The sequence below is a fragment of the Sprattus sprattus genome (assembly GCF_963457725.1).
Source record: "Sprattus sprattus genome assembly, chromosome: 14".
Classification (NCBI taxonomy): domain Eukaryota; kingdom Metazoa; phylum Chordata; class Actinopteri; order Clupeiformes; family Clupeidae; genus Sprattus; species Sprattus sprattus.
Window position 1 is genome coordinate 30,098,570 of NC_137912.1, and position 20,771 is coordinate 30,119,340.

At 42.4% G+C, this 20,771-nt stretch overlaps 1 protein-coding gene across 1 annotated transcript in view; it reads left to right on the plus strand.

The window, feature by feature from the left end:
- The window catches only part of LOC308375595 (uncharacterized protein), a gene marked incomplete at its 3' end in the record, with an annotated part of 38,687 nt that extends 17,920 nt beyond the window's left edge, over positions 1-20,767 (plus strand). The window contains exons 5-6 of the mRNA XM_080851757.1: positions 20,456-20,557; positions 20,756-20,767. Coding sequence (XP_080707883.1) covers positions 20,456-20,557; positions 20,756-20,767 — 114 coding nt within the window. The remainder of the gene's footprint in view (positions 1-20,455; positions 20,558-20,755) is intronic.
- Positions 20,768-20,771: the final 4 nt, after the last annotated feature.

Below are 20,771 nucleotides of genomic sequence, written 5' to 3' on the forward strand. Positions count from 1 at the left end.
GTCACATATGACAAGGTAGTTCTCAGAGTTCCAGGAGAATAGATCTGTTGCTACAGTCTGCCATGGATTCTCTGGGATTGCCTGTGAGAGCATGGGCTCCTTTGTGTTGGCATTGCGATGTGTTAGGCATATTTCACACCTTCCTACTGTTGCCTCTATCTGTTGACCTATGCCTGGCCAAAACATTATGTCTCTTGCCCTGTGTTTGCTTTTCTCCACCCCAAAGTGTCCTGTGTGTATGCGCTGTAGCATGTCTGCTCTGAGCCTGTGTGGAATGATGATTTTCTCACCTTTTAGTAGGATGCCATCAGCCTCTGTGATCTCATCCCGATGGTTCCAGTATTCACAGACCTGTGGGTGACACTGTTTTCTTGTCTCCGGCCAGCCTGACCGGATGACCTGTTTGAGGGTGGACAACTGCTCGTCCTGAGCTGTGGCGGCCTTGATGTCCTCCAGAGAGTGAACTGTCTGTGTCATTCATGGACTTTCTTGACAGTGTGTCAGCTACAGGGATCTCTTTGCCTGGTCTGTGGATGAGGGTTATGTTATATTTCTGCAGCGCGAGTATCATACGCTGTAGGCGCGGTGGTGCTAGGGCTAGTGGCTTGCGGAGTATTGTCTCCAGTGGCTTGTGGTCTGATTCCACGGTTACATGTCGCCCATAGAGGTATTCGTGGAATCTCTTACACCCGTATAAGACTGCATAAAGCTCCTTCTCTATTTGGGCATAATTCTGCTCCGTGCTGTTAAGCAGCTTGGAAGCATATGCAACTGGTCTGCCTTCTTGCATGATTGTTGCGCCTAAGCCATTTTTCGATGCGTCAACCTGGAGTGTCACTTCCTTTTCGGAATCAAAATAGGCTAGCACTGGCCCTGGTTCAGCTGTGATAGTGTCTTTCATCTGCTGAAATGCTCTCTCATGTGCTGTGTCCCATTTAAACTCTCAACAGTAGTCTAAGTGGTGCACTCACCTCAGCCAGATGTGGAGCAAAAAAAGGTAGTTCGTCATGCCAAGGATTGTCTCCAGCTCTGCCTCATTTTGCGGTGGTTGCATTTCTCTGATTGCTTTCACCTTAAGTGGGTCTGGTTTCAGTCCATTGGCTGTGAGTCTATGTCCGAAATAGCTCACCTCAGACACACAGATGCGGCACTTGTCTGGGTTCAGTCGTACCCCTTTCTCTCTGGTCCTGCTGAGCATGGCTCTGAGGTTGCTGTCGTGCTCCTTTCTTGTCTTTCCGAACACCACAATGTCGTCAACGATGCCTGCCACGCCCTGAAGACCCTCGTACGTCTCATCCACCCTCCTCTGGAACTCATCCTGGGCAGACACGATGCCGAAGGGGAGCCTGAGAAACCGGTATCTACCTACTGTGGTGTTAAATGTAGTGAGGAGAGACGACTCCTCACTCAGCTTGATAGCCCAGTAACCCGACCTTGCATCTAGGACACTGAAGAACTTAGCTCCAGTCAGTTTAGATGTTACATCTTCCAGTGTGGGTAGAGGGTAGTGCGGCCTCAATATTGCCATGTTTAAAGGACGTGGATCTAAGCATACTCTAAGCTTGTGAGATTTCGGCTTCTCACACACTACCAGGGCGTTAACCCACTGGGTAGGTTCAGTCACTCTGCAGATTATGCCATCCCTTTCCATGTTATCTAACTCTACTTTCAGACGTTCTCTTAAGGCAAAGGGTACTCTCCTTGGTGGGCAAACCACTGGTGCTATGCTGGGGTCTATCCTAAAACTGCACTCACCCTGGAACTCGCCGATGCCTTTGAAAACATCTGAGTACTCATTCAGTATGCTGGCTGACTAGGCGTCGGTGATGGCGTATACCACCTTGATGAGCCCCAGGTCTTGGCAAGCTCTGTAGCCTAGGATGGGTGGGCCATTGCAGTCCACGATGTAGAACTTCCTGGTAATGGAGTTGCTCTTGTACCTGCTTTCCAAAGTGCAGTACCCGTTCACTTTCAGCGCATGCCCCCCGTAGCCAGTTAGCTTACGATTGTCAGTTCTTAATGAGGTGCTGGGCATGAGTGTGGCAAAGTCTTTGGCAGGTATCACATTTGCTTGTGCACCTGTGTCCAGCTTGAATGTCAGTTGTCGGTTCAGTGGTCCCAGTCCTATGTCTGCATATGCGCTATTCTCATCTTTTCTTCCTGTGGTGACTACGTCCAAAAACAGCTCTGAGTCGTAATCCTCATCATCCTCAACAGCGTGTACATCCCGGTGCCCTGCTCTATTTGAAGGATGATTCTTTGATTTACAAACTCTTGCGAAGTGGTTGAGTTTTCTACACTTCAAACACTGTTTTCCCTTAGCTGGGCACTCAGATAGGTTGCTATGGTGCCCACCACACGCGCTACATGCTTTAGAATTCATCTTCGAGCCTTCGCTCTGCCTGCTGACGTTAGCTCTGCTGGGATACCTAACCGTCGCTGCCTTTCCCGCCTTGCGGTATACTGTGTGCACGTCATGGCTGTCGTTAGCCATAGCCTTTAGCTGCACTTGTGCTAGCTCGTATGAGCGTGCTGTATCAATTGCCTTGTCTAGCGTTAGGTCCGGTCCCTGACTGAGCAACTTTTCGCGCACTCTAGGTGAGTTGGTAGCGAAAACAATACGGTCCCTAACCATTTCATCACTCCTGATATAGTCACAGTCTTTAACGAGTAGTTTGAGCTCCGTGACAAAGTGCTCAAATGACTCACCGCTCCCTTGCGTCTTCTCGTGGAATTTGTACCGGGCGAATATGGGGTTAGCTTTCGGTGTGAGGTATGCTGAAAATCCGTCATAGTACGTTTTTAACAATATCGCATCATCCTCCAATATTTCCCAAGTGTTGCTTATGTCCCTTCCTTTGTCTCCGATCCATAGCAGGAGAAAACTGCATTTCTCCGCCTCCGTTTTCTGTCGTAGCGGTCCTGAGAACATTAGCTCTGCATGCTGTTTGAATCTCCGCCACGCATCAGGTAGGTTGGATGAATCCCATTCCATCCTCGGGGTAGGAACACCGAAAGCCTCCATCTTCTTCTTTTTTCTTTTTCTTTCAAGTGGGTTCGTAGTCTAACTACTTATTCTGACACCATGTATTAATCTGTACTTTATCCTATAAAGTATTACTCGGTATGCAAGTTCAGGAGTCTTTATTAATCAACCGTCTACCACTCTCAGGTATTTGTTCTATAAAATTATAATGATATAACAATAAAATGCAAGGGGACATTTTTGTGATCTGCACACATGGAAAAAAAACATTTTGAAGGGAGATGTAATGTTTAATACTGATCTGACTCTTATTGTGAAATGATCCGTGAACCGGAAACTAGTGTAACATACCTGAGAGTGGAAGACAGTTGATTAATAAAGACTCCTGAACTTGCATACCGAGTAATACTTTATAGGATAAAGTACAGATTAATACACCTGGCACGCATTTTGACATCAAAGTACGCTGGTACGAGTTGATGGTCTAAAAGTACGCATAACCAAAAAAAAAATATATATATTTTTTCTTTAAGAACGCATAACGCTCAATAATGCATTGCCGGTTTTCAACGGGTTCAAACTTCACAGTCTGTCTCGAGTCACCAATGCGTACATAGGCAGCTGCAGCAGAGCAAGAAACAGAAGAGGAGATTGACCAATCACAGACCCCCTGCCGTTACTATCGTTACTATCCCCTGTATGACCATCGAAATCAGAGAATACTAGGTTACTCTGCGGTCAGAGGAATCAACCGCTAATTAGGTGTCGGTTAGCGATTTTTCATTCATGAATACTTACCTAACTCTCCCTTCCCAACCACATCTGGCCAATTTTTAAGTGAGGACATTACAAAAATCACTTAAAGGTAAACTAACGAGTAATGTAGAGATAAGACGTTCAAAATGTACTTAATTTTAGCCCAAAGATGTTAACCATGTGGTTTTCGTGTTCGCCATCGTTTTCAAATGGCAAATAAATCTAAGTGTCTTGGTAGAAATGGTTTGACTTTACGCTTTTTGTTTTTTTTCAAACTACTTATTTTAGACAAACTCTTGTAGTATGTTACCATGGCAGAACCACCGGATAAAATAAAAAGATTGCAAAAAATCATTGATAGTTACCGGGAGAGATGGCCATGCCTCCGTTCTTTTCAGACCTCCCCACCATGCTTTCTGCACAGTGTGCAATGTCATTATTGACATCAGTCACCAAGTAGCAACAGGTAACGAACACAGTAAGCAATGCATATTATCAGAAAATCATAGGCCTATCTGTCAAGTTCATGCTACAGGTCCGCGGCAGCCTTCTACGTACAGTGTCCACACATGCTTACGCACAGCTGTTGTCATGTCACAGTGTAAAAGGCTTTATGTTTCTAATAATAATAATAGGTTAATGATAATAGCAGTAGGGATGAGAATCGATAAGATTTTAACGATTCCGGTTCCTTATCGATTCCTGCTTATCGAACCGATTCCCTATCGATTCTCTTAACGATTCTTATAATTTGGTAAGGGGCGAAAAAAGAGCACAAACGGGTTTTTTACATTAATGTTCTTTTATATAAATTTCTAGAATGTTTACATACACATTTAAATAAAACTTACATAACTTAAATAAAATGTGTTCTGTTTAATATAAACGTTCATACAAATAACAATGCTCCTTCCTTACAGAAGCCGTACTAACTGCAGCCTGTAACGATGACAGACTAGCAGCCTCTGAGCCCGTCTGATTTAGAAAGTCATCATCAGCTTAATTGGATGGAAATGGAGATTATTTATAGAGCGAACGCTGGTTTGCACAATGAAAAAAATGGCACTAACAAAATCGCTGAATTTTCTGATCTGACATACAGCCCTTGTTATTGAGGTAAAGGACTGTATATTTTCTTGTAGGTTGCTTGGTTGTATTGCTAATAGCGAACTATTATGCTAAACGCTTCTAATAGCAATGTAGAGTCCACTACAAACACAATAACGTACTGAAACATAATTACTTGTATCATGTACAAACTAGGCACTCAGTATATTTAACACTTAGCTATTGCTGCCACTGAATTGGCTACGAGAAACGTATCCATATCGAACTGTCAAATTGAGGGAGCTGCACGAGTTGCTTGCTTATTAACGGAGTCTTTTGTACAGCCTAACCCTACCCTAGGACCAACAGAGGGGAGGCAAGCACTGCCCCTGCCTCTAGCCAACGGTTGAAAATAGAATATTATACCGTTAAGCTAGCCTAGTTATGTAAGTTATATATAATATATGACAATGTCCAACATCGCCCATTCTGTTAAGCAATTCAATGCTAAGTTTAGTTATGGTTAACACGAAAACGCAAACGTTTGCTGATAACACACGAGTAACACCGTTATGACTTATGATAAAACATTTTGAGGAGTTTACCTTGGCAAGTAAGGGATGAAGCGCCGACGTTAGTTGAGCTGCTGCTGGCATCGAAAACATGACATTCTTGTAATTTTATACTATGTGTGCTCAAGTGCTTATTCATGGTAGATGTACTTCCTCCCTTTGAGGAAATACATTTTTTACAGAGGTTACAAGTGACCGTGTTCGCATCCGTTCGGGTGAAATAAAGCCACACTTTAGATCGCTTCTGTCGAGTTGCCATTTCTGCTGCGTTCTGACTTTATTATAAGAGTTTGCACATGCGCAAACGGCACAGAGACCCGTTAACAGACCCGGTTATGAATTTGGCTAACGATTCCAAAGATTCGGCTCATTGGGAACCGGTTCTAAACAAGACCCGGTTCTCGGTTCCCATCCCTAAATAGCAGACATCCAAAGTCTCCCGGAAGTTCCGGGAGTCTCCCGCATATTGATAACCACTCCCTGATGCCCGCAAATGACTTAAAATCTCCCGGAATCTAGAGCGTGCGACGTTCTCCAAACCGTGTTAGAACCAGTCAATTTTCAGTGTGGGCGGCCTTTTATCTCTTCTCCCGAACCAAATTAATCAGTTCAGTGTATCTAGGAACAGGGGCACCATGGCACAGGGAGAGTGCCCCCAAAAAAGTTTCATTTCATGTGCATATTATTCATGCCGGCTAGTTGCCAGGGCTACATGAATACAACAAGCTCCTTAAACTTGTTTAAAGTTGCAATGGAATACAAATAAAAGCAGTTAACATAAATAGGATAGTATTAGCAGCATATAATAAATAGTAAAAGTAATCTACATATTTAAACATAATTAACAAAGAATTGCATAGGGCTATAGCCTATAGAATGATATTATGCTTTTATAACTTTTAGGGACCACAACAGTAATACGTAGGCCTAGGGGGGGAATACCTCCCTGAAATGACTTTTTGCAGGTTGGGATGTCTGTAATAGCCTAAACAAGTCTTCCACTGACTAGAATTTAAGGCGAGACATGGCAGGTGAATAGGGTAACATTTTTAAATACAAGGGATCACCATGAAACTTTACCAGTTGGTTACATACATCATTATAAGAAAAAAATGTATTACAAGTTTTTGAATTTTGAATATTTAATTATGCTAATTAGACTGGATCTCATTAAATATGCACGTTTTTGCATATATTTCCGGTACATGAATCTTAAACTGTGATAAAGCCAGGACCAAAATTCTTTTTTTATTTTGTTTATATATCAAATGACAAAAAAATCCTCAGATGGATTTTAGGATATCTGCTTTTATGACCTGGGAAATCAAAATATACTATCCATGGCCTTAAAAACCCTATTTTCGCCATGATTTCCAGGTAAAATTACCCATAAATCTGGCCAGGAACAATTTATAAATAAATCCGTCTGTAGATGTCTTCATAACAATGCTATGTGTGAAACTGGGAAGTGTGGTGTACCTAGGTTGTACATAGGCTGAGAAATGTGTACCTAAAAATGAAAAAACACTCATTTTGAGAAAACCGCATTTAAAGACAACACGTGACGCACTGAGCGAATCACGTTAGCAGGAAAGCGCCGTCAGCCAATGAATCCCTTCAGAAAGTCAGGATTGGTTGCTGAAAATAAAGGAAATGCCCATATTTGGATTACACAGCCTTCTTATCGAGGCTCAGAGCTTTAAAATTATAGCAGACATGACAGATGTCGTGTAAAAAGACGAAACGCTGAACGTGGTTCAAGGGAGAATTCTTGGTTAATTTAGGAGAAAATGGATGCCGCGGCTGAACTAAATGCAGTGTAACAGACACATAAATGTGTAATTTTGACGTTTTCTTTATGTTAGTATGAAAGATAACAAGTTAAAGAGGCAAACTAGCCCAAAATCTCAAATTTGACCAGGGCATGAAAAAAAATCGATATTTCACCTGCCGTGTCTCGCCTTAATTAAATAATAAAGAAGCAAACACAGCGCCATCATTTGGTCTTAGCAGTTGTCTAGTCCTGGTATCACATGTAATTGGGCTTGCATTCGAACATCAGACGTGGGGAGAAAAAAGAATGATGAATCATGACACTTGATAGGTATGAGGTAGGGAAAAAATACAACATGACCATTGTGTGAGAAGTTCCTAAGGAGCCTAGAGTAAATTAACATCCCAGGCTACAAATTTGTCACAGTTATCACTTATAGTTATAACTGTTATCACAGTCTTTTTATTTTATTTCATTAGGCCTTCTAAAGTGGTTCAGAACTGCATTATTTATTAGCTCAGAATGTCGTCGATTGGTTCAATCATGCAACAACAGCATTATAACTAATAAAATGAAGGCCACAAAATCTTGCCGCACCGGGGTGGTACTCAAACACATTTTCCAATGTTGGCAGGTCTGGAAAGTCCTGTTTGACATGCTATCTTACGTTAGCTAAAATTAGTTTGTGTTCGCTTAAATGCTCTTGTAAGGGCAAATGCTACACCCAGGTCGCTGCGCTCATCTAGTGAGCGTTGTCTGGCACTGCCGCCTGTGCAAGCACGGCAATCCAAACTATTCTCATTTGTAGTTCCACGTTGCTGGAACGAACTGCCTAGCACTGCCAGAGTAGGAGCGTCCCTCTCTACCTTCAAGAAGCTCTTAAAGACCCAACTCTTCAGAGAGCACCTCCCTTCTTAACTGGCACCTTGGCTTTACTTGCACTTGACAGTCCCGCATGTCGTTTTCTATTTCCTAAAAAAAAGTAGTATTTATTGCTACAGCAGGTTGTATTGCTCTTAGCTTGACTGTTCTCTCTTTTGTACGTTGTACGTTTGGACAAAAGCGTCTGCTAAATGACTAAATGGAAATATAAATGTAAACTGCGGTTAGATTTTTGAAGTATGCAGTTTGGGACTACAAACTAAAAAAAAATCACATTCAGCCAGTTGGAACAGAAGAACACACCAGAAAAGGCCTGTTTAGTAAGCAGGATTCGATGGCCGCATTTCCTAGACTTATAAAATGCAATTCAATGTGGAAGTATTCCAAGTATTCAGAATACGTTACTCAGATTAGTTAATGTAACGGAATACGTTACAGAATACATTTTTGGGCATGTATTCTGTATTCTGTAACAGAATACATTTTGAAAGTATCCTTCCCAACACTGGTCCTCAGATGAGGCTGACTCTGAATCCATGATGAAAAGTTGTTTGTTAGTCAGGCTGTTTGTCGAATGTTTAAGCAAAACAGGCAAGGCTACCGTAGTGCTGCTGCGGAATACACACTCTGCTGTCATTGGAGCTGATAGAGCCACCTGATTGGTTGAAACGTCCTAAAGCAACGCAATCCATATTTTCGTGTAGGCAACATTTTGGCGAAACTGTGTTCATAAAATGTAACGAATAACGACACATATTGTAGAAATGTAGCGGAGTAAAAGTATAGATAATAGCTGCAAAATGTAACAAAGTAAAAGTAAAAAGTATGCACTATTATTTTTACTTAAGTAAAGTACAGATACGTAAAAATGTAACGAAGTACAGTAACGAAGTAAAAATACTTCGTTACATTCCACCACTGACTACTGGACACTATTGTTACACCACCTGCCACCAGCAGCAAGCGCTCCATCACCTTCCGTAAGATCAAGGACATTGACCATGCCCTGCTATCTAACGCTCTCTCCTATGCCCTGACTGAGCCTGATCTTGCACTCTCACTTGAAGAGAATGTACACCGCTACAACCACACTCTTCAAGATGGCCTAGACAGGTTTGCCCCTGAAAGAACGCGGCTGGTGTCCTTCCAGCGCTCAGCCCCCTGGTTCACTGACCATCTCAGAGCCCTTAAGTCGGAGGATCGAAAAATTGAGCGTAGATTTAGGCAAACTGGCTTAACTGTCCACAAGCTGTACTACTAGAGAACATCAGAAAGTGTATTCCTCTGCTCTTAGAGCTACCAGGGCATCATACTACTCTACTCTCATTGACTGACCATAAAAACCCAAGGCACCTGTTCTCCACTATAAATCAGATGCTCAAACCTGCAGCTCCTCCACCAATACCTCCTCCTCTGACGACTGTTACCGCTTCATGGACTTTTTGAAATCAAACACTGATATGTGGGATTTACGACAGTCTTCGACCCTGTGTATTGCCGTAGAAGCCCACATTGGTGTGAAAGGCACCCCCCTTGCCCTCCCCTGGTAAAGGCAAGGCTGTGAGCTATACAAATGCAAATAAGGCCAGCTTTTACCATCTTTTACCAGCTTGGTAATTAGTATGATTACAGTCAGAGAAAAGGTAGGGAACACAAGGAAACAATTTCTCATCTTTTGAAAATATTTACAAATTCACTGCATGAAATGTGGTGTGAAAGGCCCCCCTTCCCCTTGCTCAGCTGGCTGAGGTTTTCATATGTTAATTGGATTGACCTGGATTGAAAACACCCCCCCCAACCCCCCCCGCGCACCCCGTCACTGCTTCACTGATTTCAAAAACCTGAAAGTCACTGGTTCGATCCCCACTACTGGCAACCATGGCCCGAGTTGCTTAACGACTGTTAACAACTCTTAACCTTTAAGAACGTGTGTTTAAAATTTTTCCAACGTACTCAGCTGGGTGAGTTTTTTTTTGGCTCCTTCACGAATGTTCTACAGAATGTTCTACAGGAACATTCTACAGTCATTGTCAAGGCTGCAAGGAAATTATAAATGTTTGCTTGATCTGATGTGCTACCTTCACGTTTTTATCAGCAGTGCATTCGCTAAAATATTTTACTAATATCAGACTAAATCAACAAGTGGTTCTTTCTCAATCGTGTGACGTCATCGTAACAACGTAGGCCAACTGGTACGTGCACGTTTGAAACGATGACAACGTCGTGGCAGTCTGAGCCAGCCACACACGTGGATTTCCTCGTCCGTGAGCTAGCGTCTTTTTGGTCTTCCGGACATGTCCACTTTCTATAATTTAATCTATGTTGTTTTATTAATTACTTTAGATAACGTTTGCGTAGCTACTATGTTCGTGTTTTATTCTGTTTCATGAATGAATGAATGAGATGCCCGGTATGTGACAGTCGCTGTGCTTCAAACTGTGGATGCACTCATATTGCGCAAATAAAGTTGCAATTATAATGGGACAAGTTGAAGGTGTCTGCGTAGTTATTGTGCATGAATGATACGGAGGATGTAGGGAGTAAAGTTTACTGAGCTGTCAGTTGAGAGGCGCTCAGAGTGAGGTAGCTTGTGGATTTAGCACTACATCTGATTCAGAGCACGCGAAATTCAGAGCTCATCTTAGGGCGTACTTAGCAGCTATTCTACGTACCACATTTGGCTGAAATGTTTAATCTTACGAACCCTCGTTGGACGTGAGATTTCCCTTGATGCTAAGTAATGTAACACAAATCAGTCGTTTCACTGTTTTATTGTGCTTGGTAATGACGGACTACCAGTACTGTGGGAACACACTGGCTATGAAACCAGCGAACTCCCTCGAGGTAAAGCACTTGCCATGCATAGTCGAGTATCACACAAGCATTCATTTGTTTACTCGGTGTAACTTGTTTACTCGGTGTAACTTTTGTAATCATTACAAAAGTTACACCGAGTAAACAAAATGATAACAAGATCATGTGGAGAGTTGTTCTCCTTCAGTCAATGTTAGCTTGTGTTAGCAATTGACCCATAGCAGGGGCGGAGTGGGACACAAAAATCCACCGGGACTACTCTGACTGCACCGGCCCACAACGTGCCCAACCCATCCCCTCCACCTCCCATATATCAACTTCACAAACAATTATTGTTAGATTTAGTGTTGATGTGTGGGTGACAGACATGTGTATTTGTATATGTACATTTATGGAAATACGGAACAAATCGCGTCCCGTATTGGCTCAAATGTTATGCTAATTCGCAACAATGTGTCCTGTCAACTCACTCGCATCACTAGTTGACGGCTGGTTGAATAAATCCGTAATTCTTGTACATTTTGATGCACTCTCCTCCAGCATCCGCCTCTTTTTCAGTCTGCCCTTTTCGGCCCCTCCTTTCTCTTATGTCCCTCCATCAGGTCAGCTTCACCTGCTGTCTCTCCCTGATAGCCGCTAATTTATCTCCCTACGTTCACTTGATAGAGGCAGAACGATACGCATTTCCCATGAGGCCTTGCTCCGACTATTGTACGTTAATTTATGAGCAAAAAAAAACAAATTAAATCGCTGGCCTATTTATATTTGTGGTCATGAAAGTAATGTAGCGTCTGAATAAAAAGAATTACATCAATATAGGAGGCTAAACAAAAACAGTAGGCTAGATTAATGAGAGTGAGTTTAACACCCACCATGAGTGAACTATAGAGAGACAAAAAGTGGTTTAAATATTGGTTGGACCATTACGATGAGTAACTGGAGAACTTGGTGCTTTTCGTAAGTAAGTACGCAAGTCCACTAAACAATTCCCACTTAAACTAACTATAACTATATCAGAAGCTCCAGTAACAGAAGAGAAATACCCCAGAGGAGGGGGGAATGATAAACCAGTTAATTGCTCGCACCGACGAGTGGACATCTGTACCAGCAAGGTGGCTCAGTGGCACAGCACCAAAAACCTGAAGAGCGCAGGTTCGAAACTCGCGAAGCTCGCTCAAGATTTCAAAATCGACAGAGGTTAGATACTCACGAGTGGCAAACATGTCCCAAGTTGCGAAATGACTACCTCAGTATCAGAGTAAGCCCAACTCTGTATAATTACATGCCAAAAGTGAATCTCAAGAACATTACAGAGAGGAAGCTCCGGAATATGAGTGGAACAGCCTCGAAAGTACATTGTGATATTCGAACTCTGAAAATGAAAGGCAAATCAAGAATTGTGATAACCCCGGAGCAAAACCCTAAAGACAGAATATCAATTAAATTAATATTGAGTAAATTATTAATTTTGTTTTATGGGGCAATAGCTGTAAATGGGAGGGGATACGTTTTGTCAGTTGAAAGCTGACCAATAGACAGAATCTCATTCCGTCTCATCACAAGACGTTTTAATTCAATTCCTTGTCGTTTCCAACCAATGGCTGCAGCAGGGTGTGTGAGGCTAGACTGCTGACAGTCAATATGCTAATAAGAGCCTTTCGCACCTCTGTCAGCGGGAGTATGCTAAACACATCGCCCCCCCTCCCCTCACAGGTCTGTTTCCGTTTTGTTTTGTTGGAGGCTATAGGCCTGTATACGGTTCTCTGTATATTGACTAACAGGCCATATTGACTGCTGAAAGTTAGAGTCCAATGTCATTATTTGTTTATTTATTTATCTTCATTCTCCCCCTTGGAGTTTTCCTATAGGGACCCGCCTTCTAGTGTTTGGTGGGTGGGTTATGATAGGCTTACATGGTTGCATCTGGCAATATCCATGTATTGGTACTGTTTTGTCTTGTCTTGTGGGAGTGTGTGTGTGTGGGGGGGTGGGGGGATTCACTTGCTGCTTTGTTCCGTGTATATGTGTGCGAGTGTGGGTATTATGTGTGTGCACGTGTGTTTGGCTGCGTTTGTGTGTGTGTCTGGGGGGATACAGGTCTTGCTCTGCCTGCTCTTTTTTCTGTTATTTACAGATCATACCTTATCTTATGTACCACCACCTGAATGACTAAATTAACCATGATTTCTTTTAACGCACGTGGCCTTAATTTGCCCCATAAACGCGCAAGTTTTCTGGATGTACTAAGAAGAGAGGGAGTGGACATAGCCTTGGTCAGCGAATCCCACTTGCTTCAGAAAGATGTCCATAAGCTGCAAAATAAACATTACGTTGTAAAGGCAAATGCTTCAGCCCTCAATAAAACAAAAGGCGTAGTAATTGTGGTCCGCCGTAAATTTCAGGTCACCAATTTAGGTGTTGGGTGCGACGCAGATGGTAGAATCACTTTTATGAAAACCATCATAGAAAACAAGAAAATTGCATTTCTATCTATTTACACGCCTAACAGCTTTGATCCTGATTTCTATGTACGTCTATCCAATATCATGCATGACCTGTCTGATTACCGATTATTTATTGGGGCAGACTTTAATGCGGTTTGGGACCACTCTGTGGACAGGACGGCTATAGTAGAGGGCAGTGATCAGAGATCAGCGTCGGTTGCATTGAGGAAATGGGCTCAGGAATTTTCAGTAATAGATATATGGCGCGTTACCAATCCCAATAAACAAGACTTTCCGTTTTTTTCCGCAAGACATCATTCATTTTCCAGAATAGACTTCATTTTTGTATCCAAGGATCTCCTCGAAAAGGTAAGCACGGACATGCTCCCCCTGGCCTTCTCAGATCACAAGGCTGTCATCTGTAGGGCTAACCTTTCCATTTCTCGCGACCGCGCCCCACGCTGGCGCTTCAATACCTCTTTGCTGCGCAATGAGAGCTTTTTGGTGCAACTTGAATCTGGCCTAGCAGAATTCATATCCTTTAACGTGATTTCAGTAGAGGACACTCGTATCCTATGGGATTCTGTTAAAGGCTATATTAGAAGTAACTGCATATCGTTTTCCTCTAATTTAAACAAAACGCGTCAACGCAGGATTCTTGAGCTGGAGGGTGATCTCGGGCAACTTGAAGGTGCTATGCACAACATCGTAACTCCTGACTCAATTATCCAACGTAATAAAATAAAAGAGGGGCTGAATTCCCTATCCCGACAGCACGCTGAATTCCTAATCCATCGTACGCGCCAGCACCATTACTTTGAGGGGGCCCGCCCCAGCCAGTCACTTGCCTTAAGCCTTCGTGCCAGTGAAAACTTTGCGCACATACCCGCCATTAAAACACCGGCTGCCGCTCTAGTAACGGACCCCAAATTAATTAATGAGACATTCCGCTCCTTTTATTCCAACTTATATAGTTCTGAAGTTCCTCATGACTCTTCTAAATTTGACATATTTTTCAAGAATTTAAATCTTACTAAATTGCTGCCCCATGAGGCTACGTCTCTGGACAAACCATTCACCCTACTCGAATTGGAGAGGGCTTTACGCAGTCTTAATAAAGGCAAATTGGCGGGTTTTGACGGAATTCCTCCAGAACTATATTTGCAGTGTTGGTCTCAACTTGGCCCTCTATTGCTGAACATGATCAATCATGCCATTTCAAGTGGTTCCTTTTCAAGGGATGTTAACACCGCTACAATCACCTTACTCCATAAAAAAGGGAAAGACCCAAATGAATGTGCAAATTATCGTCCTTTATCGCTCTTGAATGCTGACGTTAAACTTTTTGCTAAAGTGCTTGCACTAAGGCTTGAGCCCCTTATGAAAAAGCTCATTCACCCTGACCAAACTGGCTTCGTAAAATCTCGCTTATCCTCTGATAATGTTCGCAGACTTTTGCACATTGTCGAAGCTTCAGCTGAGGTCCAAACTCCCTGTGCTGGGGAAGTATGGTTGAGTATTATATGTGTTATGTTGTTGTCTTGTGTATATGTGTAACTGTTTCTTGTATGAAATATAAAATACAATAAAAAATTGCTCCCAAAAAAAAGAATTGTGATAACCCCGTAGCAAAACCCTAAAGACAGAATATCAATTAAATTAATATTGAGTAAATTATTAATTTTGTTTTATGGGGCAATAGCTGTAAATGGGAGGGGATACGTTTTGTCAGTTGAAAGCTGACCAATAGACAGAATCTCATTCCGTCTCATCACAAGACGTTTTAATTCAATTCCTTGTCGTTTCCAACCAATGGCTGCAGCAGGGTGTGTGAGGCTAGACTGCTGACAGTCAATATGCTAATAAGAGCCTTTCGCACCTCTGTCAGCGGGAGTATGCTAAACACATCGCCCCCCCCTCCCCTCACCGGTCTGTTTCCGGGAATTTCCGTTCATATGCGGCAGACGGATATTTCGAGGGAATATCCGCGATCGACCAGGAATGCTGATCATTCGCGGCTGTATCACAGCATGTACGGGCCCGATAATCTTGTTTTTTGTGCAGTGAAAGGTCATCCCTGACCAACCTGATCTTCCCCCGGATCTTGCCCCCCGTGATGGCCTAGCCCTTGATCAATTTGCTGATGTCACCCAAGCTGAGCTCTCCAGCATTGTTTTAAAAATGAACTCCTCCACTAGCTCTTTGGATCCCATCCCCACATCTCTATTGAAAGTGGTCCTCACAGCCATTGTCCCCACTGCAACCCACATAATAAACAGGTCCCTATCTACTGGTGAAGTAGCCCCCTCCCTCAAACTGGCAGCCATCAAACCTGTGCTCTAAAAGCACAATCTGGACCGTGACGACCTCTAGAAACTACCGTCCTATCTCAAACCTCCCCTTCCTAGCAAAGGTCCTGGAAAAGATCGTCTCCCTCCAACTGCATAACCATCTCCACTCCCACCAGCTTTATGAATCCTTCCAGTCTGGTTTCAGCCCTTCCCATAGCACCGAAACTGCTCTGGTGAGGGTGGTAAATGACCTCCTAATGTCATCAGACTCTGGCTCACCCAGCCTACTAGTCCTGCTGGATCTAAGCGCCGCTTTTGATACAGTGGACCATAATATTCTGTTTCGGCGCCTCCAGGAGGTGGGAATTACAGGCACTGCCCTGGACTTCTTTTATTCCTATCTCACAGGACGGCAGGAATATGTTGCCCTTGGCAATATCACCTCCAGCATTAGCTGCGTTACCTCCGGTGTCCCCCAGTGGTCAGTCCTGGGGCCCCTGCTTTTCTTAATTTACATGCTACCCCTGGGAAACATACTTCGAGGTCATAACATCCCATTTCACTCCTATGCAGATGACGCACAAATCTACATCCGAACTTCACCCGACAAACACCTGGCACTATCACAGACTACCAAATGCCTGGATGACATCCAGCACTGGATGAGCAACAACTCACTACAGCTAAATGGTGGCAAGTCTGAAGCCATTCTTATTGGCACGCCCCATCACACAATAAAGGCCGGTATCACCCAAATCACGATAAATGGTCACCCCACCCCTCTCTCCTCACTCGTCACAAACCTTGGTGTCAAGCTGGACTTTTCATTGTCCTTTGATGCACACATCAAATCCATCTGCCAAACATCATTTTACCACCTGAGAAACATCTCAAGGCTGAGACCCTCTCTTCCCAAACATGCTGCAGAAAAGCTGGTGCACGCATTTATCAGCTCCCGTCTGGACTACTGCAACTCTCTGCTGGCAGGTCTACCAGCAAAAACAATTTAGAGGCTGCAGTGTGTTCAAAACAGTGCTGCCCGGGTTCTCACCAAGACAGGGAATTCCGAACACAACACCCCAGACCTCCACTCCCTCCACTGGCTTCCAATCAACCAGAGAATAATCTTCAAAGTCCAACTTCTAGTTCATAAGGCCATAAACACCACCGGTCCAGCCTATCTCCAGGATCTCCTCACCCCTCATCTCACATCAAGGACTCTTAGGTCCGGACACGCAAACCTGATTGCAGTTCCCCGGACAAATATGACTAGAATGGGAGATCGTGCCTTCTCCTCGCTGGGGCCATGACTTTGGAACAAGCTCCCGGAGAACATTCAATTCAATTAAATTTTATTTGTATAGCGCCATAACAATACAATTGCCTCTAGGAACATTAGGGTTTTGGATTCCCTCACCACTTTTAAAACCCACACCTCAAAACCCATCTTTTTATATCTGCCTTCACCTAAAGTCCTGGTTTCTGTTTTTATTTCTTTTCTGTATTGTTTTTAGAATGCACTGTTTTAATTGCTATTTTTGCACTCCTATTACCTTGCATTATTGTTGTTGTGACCTTGTTAAGCACCTTGAGACGTCTTTGTATGTGAAATTGTGCTATAAAAATAAAATCCATTATTATTATTATTATTAATAAGGAGCTTAATATGCTGTATTAATCTTGAACAAAACGTCCCAAAAGGCCATTATGAACTTTTTTTTATTTAATCTTTGTAGCATTTTGTGAACGGGCAACCTACTCCTGAGTATCCCACACAACCTGAGAGCAATAACCTGGTGATTTGATACAAAGCCATATCATTAGATCAGGATCATCATTTTAGATATATTAATGTACAATATGGAATAGCTGGAGTTGCAGCACCATTGTTTTTGTTTTTTTATGAATAAAAAAAGAAACATTTTAAATGTATATATACATCTTTTTCTCACAAAAATATGCAGAGAAAAGCGGTGTGATTAATCATGATTAATCCACAGAAACATGTGATTTAATTTGATTAAAAATGTTAATTGTTCCGCAGCCCTACTTAAAAGTAATTAATTTACTTTAGACTATCTAAAACAATCGTATTCATGGTATTTAGCATTACTCTGACACCAGTTTATTGTGTAATGCCAAAAGTGTACCAGATTTTAATGATTATATTATTCAACAGTTATATATAACTCTTCAGAAATGTAACTGTCCCTTGTTAGTTAGGTCTGTAAAATTGAACTTGCTTTTTAAAAATGAACTCCATCCAAATGGATTGCCATAGTCATAGGTGATTTAATCTGGCAGAAACTGTCCGGGAAAGATAGCTCCACAATGACAATGTCAGATTAAGCAATCAGAGATCAAATACTGGTCAAATCATAAAAAATAAAAATATAAAAATTCCCATAAAAACACAATCTTGTGCATAAATAATGTAAAGATTGAAGATGTATCTATGTTCAGTTTCTCAAAATCAATTAATGAAATTTGTAACATTATTCCCAGTTCGAGGTTTGGAATACACTATCTAAAACGTCATTTGTTTGCAAAAATTGAAAATAGAAATTGAATTCACACGCTTGCAAGTTTATTGAGCCCTTCAACAGGTTGTTCACAACATTCTAACTACTGACCAGCTACAGTGGGGCAAAAAAGTATTTAGTCAGCCACCAATTGTGCAAGTTATCCCACTTAAAAAGATAGGAGATACCTGTAGAGACAAAATGAGAAAAAGAAATCAAGAAAATCACATTGTCTGATTTAAAAAAAAATGTATTTGCAAATTATGGTGGAGAATAAGTATTTGGTCACCTAAAAACAAGCAAGATTTCTGGATCTCACAGACCTGTAACATCTTCTTTTAGACGGTCCTCTGTCCTCCACTCGTTACCTGTACTAATGGCACCTGTTTGAACTCGTTATCAGTATAAAAAAAAACACCTCTCCACAACCTCAAACAGTCACACTCCAAACTCCACTATGGCCAAAACCAAAGAGCTGTTAAAGGACACCAGAAACAAAATTGTAGACCTGCACCAGGCTGGGAAGACTGAATCTGCAATAGGTAAGCAGCTTGGTGCGAAGAAATCAAGTGGGAGCAATTATTAGAAAATGGAAGACATACAAGACCACTGATAATCTCCCTCGATCTGGGGCTCCATGCAAGATCTCACCCCATGGGGCCAAAATGATCACAAGAACGGTGAACAAAAATCCCAGAACCACACGGGGTGAATGACCTGCAGAGAGCTGGGACCAAAGTAACAAAGGCTACCATAAGTAACACACTACGCCGCCAGGGACTCGTGTCCCCCTGCTTAAGCCAGTACATGCCCAGGCCCGTCTGAAGTTTGCTAGAGAGCATTTGGATGATCCATATGGTCAGATGAAACCAAAATAGAACTTTTTGTTAACTCAACTCGTCGTGTTTGGAGGAGAAAGAATGCCGAGTTGCATCCAAAGAACACCATACCTACTGTGAAGCATGGGGGTGGAAAAATCATGCTATGGGGCTGTTTTTCTGCAAGGGGACCAGGACAACTGATCCATGTAAAGGAAAGAATGAATGGGGCCAAGTATCGTGAGATTTTGAGTGAAAACCTCCTTCCATCAGCAAGGGCATTGAAGATGAAACGTGGCTGGGTCTGTCAGCATGACAATGATCCCAAACACACCGCCCGGGCAACGAAGGAGTGGCCACGTAAGAAGCATTTCAAGGTCCTGGAGTGGCCTATCCAGTCTCCAGATCTCAACCCCATAGAAAATCTGTGGAGGGAGTTGAAAAGTCTATGTTGGCCAGGGACAGCCCCAAAACATCACTGCTCAAGAGGAGATTTGCATGGAGGAATGGGCTAAAATACCAGCAACAGTGTGTGAAAAGCTTGTGAAGACTTACAGTAAATGTTTGACCTCTGTCATTGCCAACAAAGGGTATATAACAAAGTATTGAGATGAACTTTTGTTATTGACCAAATACTTATTTTCCACCATAATTTGCAAATAAATTCTTTAAAAATCAGACAATGTGATTTTCTGGATCATTTCGTCTCTCATAGTTGCGGTATACCTATGATAAAAATTACAGGCCTCTTCCATCTTTTTAAGTGGGAGAACTTGCACAATTGGAGGCTGACAAAATACTTTTTTTCCTCTCTGTATCTGCTAGCTCCATCCAAAGTATCTCCCTCCCCAAAAGTCTCCTTCTCTGCATCGCAATGTGTTTCATTTCAGAACCTACTCAGAGAACTTCCAGGAGTTCCACATAATTGTTTAAACAGACTGAATTGCATTGACTGACACACATGGGGCCTTGAACATGGGGGCCTTGAATCAAGATCAAGGGAAAATGTACCATCAGTCCATTCATTCAGTTAAAGGTCTAATTTTGCTCCTGCCTAATACCTCTTGGTGAAGAAACTCACCCACAGTTGGGTTGAGCGTCTGGAATGGGTAGGCTAAATACACAAGAATAACTTGTCATATTTATAATGTGGCTTTCACTCATCTGTTTGGCTTGGTTTGCTTCAAGTAAGCCTCCAAGTAAGCGCAAAGTAAGATTTCCTCTAAAGAAATTGCCTATTACTACTACCCATTTCACTCTCTTTTCCACTACATTCATATGCATGTTGATTGGGCTTATAGCCTACATAACAAGTTATGTGAGGGCCATGGCAATGTTTATACTTTGATTTAGACATGTGCTGGGTTGTCTTAGGGTTTACAGTGTTAAATCATTCCAAGTGCAAGTGTTTATTGGAGGAGGAACATTTTTAAAGCACCTTTCATTCCCAAAGGCATAACTAGTAGTATAAGTTAAAGGAGAAAAGCCATAACTGAACAAGTGTGAAATATAAACACAAAATATAACCCTTGATCTTTTTTGTGTATAGGAATGCTTAGGTCCACAGAGCCCATGGATTGACTCCGGAGTTGAGAATGCCCCTCTCCAGAAATTGAGCCATTCATTGCACGACAGCGTGAAACTAATTCAGGCGAGTTACCTTTTTCATTTTTGAACACAGGTGAACATCAGTTCATATTACAAAGGCTTTATCTGAGATCTCGGTGTTGAACCCATCAGTACCATGCATGTTGGCCTGATGACTTGTTATTGATCTCTGTGTTGAACCCATCAGTGCCATGCATGTTGGCCTGATGACTGGTATTGATCTCTGTGTTGAACCCTTCAGTACCATGCATGATGAT